The sequence below is a fragment of the Halyomorpha halys genome, unplaced genomic scaffold (assembly GCF_000696795.3).
Source record: "Halyomorpha halys isolate HHAL.00 unplaced genomic scaffold, Hhal_1.1 Scaffold68.1, whole genome shotgun sequence".
NCBI lineage: Eukaryota > Metazoa > Arthropoda > Insecta > Hemiptera > Pentatomidae > Halyomorpha > Halyomorpha halys.
In genome coordinates, this window is record NW_027116161.1 from 1,804,438 (window position 1) to 1,811,868 (window position 7,431).

The 7,431-nt window shown below is 32.3% G+C and overlaps 1 protein-coding gene across 2 annotated transcripts in view; it reads left to right on the forward strand.

Moving 5' to 3' along the window:
- Positions 1–4,641: 4,641 nt before the first annotated feature.
- LOC106692716 (tubulin beta-1 chain) overlaps positions 4,642–7,431 on the forward strand; it is a 17,337-nt gene continuing 14,547 nt past the window's right edge. For both annotated transcript variants that reach the window (XM_014438824.3, XM_014438823.3), the window contains exon 1: positions 4,642–4,770. In XM_014438824.3, the coding sequence (XP_014294310.1) occupies positions 4,714–4,770 (57 nt within the window). In that variant the 5' untranslated portion in view covers positions 4,642–4,713. The remainder of the gene's footprint in view (positions 4,771–7,431) is intronic.

A 7,431-nucleotide genomic window follows, 5' to 3' on the forward strand; every position in this document is an offset into this window, starting at 1 on the left:
GATAGCTGTCAACAAGTTAAGAGAAGAGGAAAATGAGCAGGCTTATACAAGTCGCCTTCAAGCCCAACTTCGAGAAGTTAATGGGAACGCAGATGTCGACACTATTGGGCGCAAATCACATTCAGTATACTCAAGGCAGCCGAGGAAATGAAAAGAGTCTTATATGCAAAGAAAGAGGCCTGGAAACAATGCTGTAAAAGCAAGTCACCAGGAGATTGGACTTTGTACTTAGAGAAAAGGAACGAGTCCAAGATAATAGTTATGGAAGCTAAGAGGAAATCTTTTGTGGAATTTTTGGCACATCACAAGAGCACTAAGGAACAAAAAAGCAAAACCTGTGAGGGGTGTAAAAAAATTAGCATGGCAGACTGATGACATTCTGGATGTTTGGAGGAAATACTTCCAAGAAAAATTCAGAATGAAAGAATGGCGCGGAACTTTCGAGATTGTCGCAGAAGAGGTAGAATAACTGAACCAGAAGTCCAAGACATGGATGATTCCATAGAAGAGGAGGAAGTCGAAGCAGCTATGGCTAAAGTAAACCTGGGAAAAGTGGCATGGCCAGATGGGATTGCACCCGACTTTATAAAATATGGGCGACATGAACTTGTCAAGTGTCTCCAAACACTCTTCTAAAAGGTTTGAGATCTCAAAATGATACCAATAAAATGGGAAAACATCATAATTATCCCAATCCATAAGAAGGGAAGTCAAAGTGTGTACTATAATTACCGCCTCATATGTCTGTCATCGGTGATATATAAACTTTACGCTAGGATTCTGGAACAAAGATTAAGGAAACTGGTGGAAAAAGATCTAGAAGAGGAACAGGCTGGTTTTAGGCCTGGTAGGTAGACCAAGGATCATATCTTCTCGCTGAGAATGATTGTAGAGAAGGCATGGGATAGAGGTAAATCAGTATACCCAGGTTTCCTAGTTTTACGGGAGGCTTTCGACCATGTTCCTAGACAGGAAATATGGGATTCATTGGAAGATAAGAGAATCTCATAAGTTTAATGAAGGCGGTATATCAAGACCCTAAGGGAGTAATAAGGCTAACTGGAACTGAGTCCGTACTATTCCATTTCTTTAGGGGAGTTAAACAAGGCGATTGCCTGATCTCTTTGCTGTTCGTAAATTTCATCGATGCCATTTGGAAATTTCGTAAAAGAATGACACTCAGAGCAATAGTAGCTTACTGGAACATGGCCCCAGTGTTGGCACAGGCAATGATATATGCAGATGATGTGGTTCTGGTTGCGGATAATGCTGAATCTCTCCAGGTTGCTGTGGTGGAGTGGCAAGAAAAACTACAACTCAGAGGTATGCAGCCAAAAGCAAGGTTATGTGTGTTAGAAGAAGGAACGGAGATCCCAGAATCACTTGCAATGGAGAGACTCTTGAGCAAACTGACACCTACTGCTACCAGAGAACAATGATCTGCAAGGATGGAAGAATAGACCAGAAGTTCATGATTAGAGTCCAAAAGGCCAATGGAATATTCTACCAGATATCCATGACACTCATTGGAAAGCAGAAGTTGAGGAGGAATGCGTAAATTCTGCTATTCAAACATTTTTTCTCCCAATACTAAAATACGGATTGGAAAACTGGACAGCCCTAGACCGTCGTACCAGCAAGGTTGTTTCTGCGGAAATGAGATTCCTACGGAAAATATTAGGAAAATCCATGCGAGACCGAATAAGGAATGAAAGGGTACGTGAAGAACTAGGAGTAAGATCCGTCCGAGAGGTGATTCAGGAAAGACAGCTGAAATGTTAGCAGAAAGGGAGATGACTGTAAGGCGAAGTGGCTTCTAGAAGCAAGACCGGAAGGAAGGCAACCTCAAAGCAGGCCAAGGCTCATGTATGCTGCACCATGCCGGAGGTGAGATGGCTTGCACAGGTAGGGATCGTTGGACAAGATGGTCAGAGGCTGCTAGTCCTCGCGTAGCAGCACACAAGAGATGGTGAGAGAAGAAGAAGAAGTTGCTGTACCATCCCAAAGATTTACCTTGTCTAGGATGATACAGGAACCGTTTTCTTCCGTGAAAAGGAGAAATATTTTCCCAAGTTGGATTTTCAGACTAATCTTTTAGATATTAGAGCAGTAATATAGATCTATAATGTTTCGTTTGATATAAAGTCGAAGATTCTATGGTTATGCGCTAATGGAAAGTAACGAAGAAATGAAAAAAAAACAACTTAATTTATAAATAAATGTAAATCATATTTACATGCGTATGATAATGGTCAGTTTTTACGTATACTTAGCTATGTATATAAATTTGGTAAAGGAAAGAATTTCTATTGTAATTAATAAAATAAATCCAACTAAAAGCGGGGTGGTAATAGAAAGTTGTGAGATTTATTTTCCACCACATCGTATTCTTTTTTCTAAATAAAATGAGAATTTTATGGAATATATTAGTTAAGTGGATTATAATTTTTAGTAAAATTGAAGACGACAGCCCCAACATATTTAAGGTTCAAGCATAAAGTTAATTACATCATCCTCTAAAATGATTATGGAAATTAATCAGTTTTAAAAATGTATAAGACATTTTAAATGGTATTTTATATAGGGTACAAATTATCTAAGAAATTTTGAAACAAATGATTCCAGGAATCTACTATTTAGGAAAATCAGTGTTATATATGGACTGTTTGTTATAAATTTTCACTATCACATAGATTTATGTGGTTTAAATTTAACAATTAACTAATAATTTATAATTAATTAATACCTTTTGAGTGCATAATAATATGCATAATTCAGATATTTATTCCCTTCTAAACTTAAAGCTTCAGTCTCTGTGAAATATGTTCTCAGTGAAAAACTGTGATTGTAAGATTTTTTTTTAAATTTTATTTATTGATATTTACAACTGTACATAAATACATCAAGTAAATTTGAGGAAATCATAATGTTATAGTACAAGCATGTAGAGAAACTACCCAATGGAAGCACTCTAAAAACATTTTTACAATATAACTTCTCGAGGCCATCTTCTTTTCAGAAAGAAGATTGACCGAAATAAAAGAGGAAGCAAGATTAGTTTATCTACAAACTAATGGTTTTGAGTGGTTAGGGAGTTTGTAATGGAAGGAGTGATATCTGGTTCGGGCTAGATCGGTTACATAGGGAACATTAAGGTCTTTATGTATGATTTTATTTGTGACAAAGTAAGGAGCATTGAGGATTTTACTAAGGATTTTGGATTGTAAGGATTGAATACGAGAGGAATTCGAAGGTTTAGTGGAGCCCCAAAGCTCAACTCCATAGCTCATGTAAATCAGTATTTTGTAATGAATTGGAAGTTTGGACCGTTTGTTTAGTAAGTGCTGTAATAGTCGAAATCGACGTGCAGTTTCCTGTCTTTCCAGTTTTGTGTGAATCGTTTGTCCAGATGTAGCCCAAGGTAGCGGTACTGTTCAACAGGGGTAAAGGCAACATTATTGAAGTATACTATAGGGCAGTCAGTAGGTTTACGATGTAGGGTAAAGGTAATTTGATGGGATTTGTTGGAATGATTGTAAGATTAGATTCTATTTAGTACGTTTAGGGGGCTTAAGCATATGGTCCGGAAGGGAATAAACCCCACAACGAAGATATTTCTTGGTTACCTCAAAAATGTTTAAATTTGAATTTACTCCGATTTTGCGCCTTAGCCTTACAATACATACTATAGTGTACCTATACTTACTACTATAGTTCAATCTGTTATAGGAAACAACCCTTTTAGCAATATTCACACTTCACATCACATTTCAATAGTTTTTGATTTTTTTAAATAATTTTTTGTGTAATAAATATTACATTGTGTCATACGTATTCAGACATTAGTAATTGAGCTATTAGAACACATTCAGACTATATTTACTTATATATAAATTAAATAATAATAAATAGCAACAGACAATAGTAATAATAAAATGAAACAAAATTATACTTGAAATAAAATAACATATTACATCAATTCATTCCCATTTACAATAGTTTCACCCCTTGTGAAGGAAGTATTTATATTTCTAAAGTCACTCAATTTACTATCACTAATACGAAATCGAATAAGAAATAAATGGCCTTGAAGATCTGCAAAGTTTTACACGATAACATACGAGCAAACGGAATGGAAAAACTTCATATTTTATCTACTTATTGACAAAAAAATACGTACATCTGTGGGAAGAACCAGTGAAGAAATGTTTTCAGAAGCCTCAGAAAAAAATAATAACCCATTTCTTTAAAAAAGAATAATTTTTTAAAACTGTCAAATATCCAATAAAAATAGTTTATGTACATTCATATCATTGATTTATTTTTTGTTTATACTTTCTGTAATCCGAAACACCTCTTGCAGCAATTATTTCGGATTACCAATATTACAATGTACTTAATTGGAAATGTAAAATTAAACATTTTTCTATTCATTATTAACTTGTTTTTATTCAGGCATTGTTTATGTTATTAGTGACGAGATAATTATTTTGTACGAAACCTTTATTTTCTAATTAATAACTATTTATTCTTTCGTGATGGTGAAATCTAGCTGGAAATACTTATTCAATCGATTGGAGCAATGAATTATTTAGATAGTGAAGACCATAAGAAGCAGAAAGTGCTGCCAACCACGACTAACGAAGGAATTATTCTCTCCCCCCGACCTTCTTAAAGCCGGGCCATTCCTGAAACAGCTCTTGAGGGGACGACATGAGGGAAATTGTACATCTTCAAGCCGGCCAGTGTGGTAACCAGATTGGGGCAAGGGTAAGACATTTTATATCTTTTTAATCTTTCAAGATAAACTGTTAGTTTTCGTTTACAATTTGAATTTCGTGTCCTACATGGAGGAAAAACTTTATTAAAAAATACAAAGTGGTGTTGCTCAACTTCATTGGGCTACTAGTCACACAGCATACTTATTTAAATCTAATCAGATAATATTTTTGATATTATGACAAATAAGCCTAACGAGTAAACATTAATAATTATAAACAGTAGTAATATATAACAATAGAACATGACTTTTTTCCCGTTTTTTTGGTTCTTTTATTATTTGTTTTTTTCTCTTTTTCATGATTTTCCCCCTCCTTTTTTATCCTTTCCCCTTTTTCTTTTTTTTCCTTTCATATTTTGCTTTAAACCCAAAAATTATTTTATAAAATATTACAGAATTATAATAATTTATCATTGTACAACAAAAAAAAAAGTATCTATTTAATTAATTTTTATAACTATAAAAACAAGCCTTAAATTAAATATTTTTAAAACGTTTTATGATAAATTGATAAAATTAAAATATTTTAGAGCTGCTTAAACACATAGAAAAAAGAAAGAAGAAATAAATAATTTTAAGCATGAAAGTTTCCAGCTAGAGACCAAACGGTCTATGGCCTTTGAGTGTTTGTTCCGCTTTTCCTTCTACGCTTTCCCACTTTCTTCTGTTGGATCACAAGCATTACGCTAGTGAAAAGTTGAGTCTAAATAGAACCCTGATAATCCGGACAGATAAAGACTGTAGCATCTATACTTGTTAAATATATTAGATATTTATCCATACAAATGAAAGATACTTTATGTGACTTGTATAAAAGTTTAATTACTTAAAAACCATTAATGAAATCCTGTGTTGATTTTTTATATCAATATTTATACTACTATAATATTTACGTACATTTTATAAATAAAATCTTGAACAAGATGGTAAATACATAAATAATAATTAATGGTTAATTTTTTATATTAAAATAATCATTTAGTTTATTTTTTTATTTTAATATTATTTCTAAATTGACACAACAAATCTATAGCCTTAAATTTATGCTATACTATACATTTCGTAAATTGTAATTAAGTGTTTGCTTGCTCTTTTCGAAAACAAAGTTTTTTTTTTCAATATACGATTATACTACTCGTCTTGAAACACTAACTCATATTTTTCATTGTCCCAGAACCATTTTTGCTTTTCAAACATCTTAAATATCAACGTTAAATATTTTAAAACAGTAACAATTGCTGTCACTTATTTTATAATCGGTTGTGATACAATATTTTAATTACTAGTGAGATTTAATTCAATTATAGTTTTGGATCGATAGATAAAATGTTTATGACGTTCCAGTGTGAATAAAAGATTGTCGTAAAAGATATGATTTAGAAAAATTGTTTAGAGCATATTTTCAAAAATAAAAACTAAATTTTAAAGTAAAAAAAGAAATTTATTTAATAACATTTTTTTGTCAATCAGATCAATCAACTTAAAAATGTTATATTATTTATAAATGTATAGTGACTCCGATATAGAAGGCGATTTTTCGTCCTTAGATCATGGTTATACTTAAATGTTGAGATTTTTAATAGAATTTGAGCGTACATATGCATATGAGTATGTTCAAATTTTTTCCGATCTTTCATTCTCTTCACATTAGTAATATAATTATGTAAATGTAGATGTAATAAAGAATTTCAGTACATACTACTCACCTTAATAAAAAAAATAACAAGTAAGTTGATAATGGTTACGGCTGGTCAATTCTACTAATTGAAGGAGCAACAGAGGAAGAGATCGTTGCCCGGCTCAACAGGATTTTTTATATTTCTTTGTTGGCAAGACGTCTAAAGAGGATTCCCGCAGTCTCTGGTTCAAACTCTATCTAGTTTTCCATAATGCGATTTCCTCGTCGCCCATAATTTTGTCATTCCTATTAAATGTCTTAAAGGTAGTAGAAGTGGTTAATAATGACCAATAATTAATTAATAATTTTTTTATAGTTAATCAAATTAAACCTAGGTATGAAATGTGTACAAAAGCATCCCGTTTATTGATTAAACAATTTGAGAAAACAAAAATAAAACTTGTACATCTAAACTTAACTGATTAAATTAAACATTAAATAAAATAATAAATTAAACTAGAAAAGAGTTTTTTTTTCAAATACTGTCTAAACTTGGTTGTTTTGATGTATTTTACAGATATCTAAGTCAACAGAAAATAAATAAAACAAAAAAAAACACCATAATGATAACCTTACTAGGGAAATTTTACGATGACCGCAGAAAATCTTACATCTTACACCTTCGGATTTTTTTTTTCATTTATAATTTTTGTTTACTATACCCAATAAAATTAGTGAACTGAATTTACGCACTGGAAACATCCTTAAAGTTAAGATATAAAAAACTGAATACAGCAAAACTTTTTTTTTTAATATTTATTTATTGCTATTTACAACTGTACATTATTGGCTGGTCTCGTGGCCATCTTCTTTTCAGGCGCCTCGGAGGATTGTCTGGAATGGAAGAGGATGCAAGTTTAGAAACTAGGGGGCTTGAGTGGTTAGAGAGTTTATAATGGAAGGAGTGATATCTGGTTCGGGCTAGATCGGTTACATAGGGAACATTAAGGTCTTTATGTATGATTTTATTTGT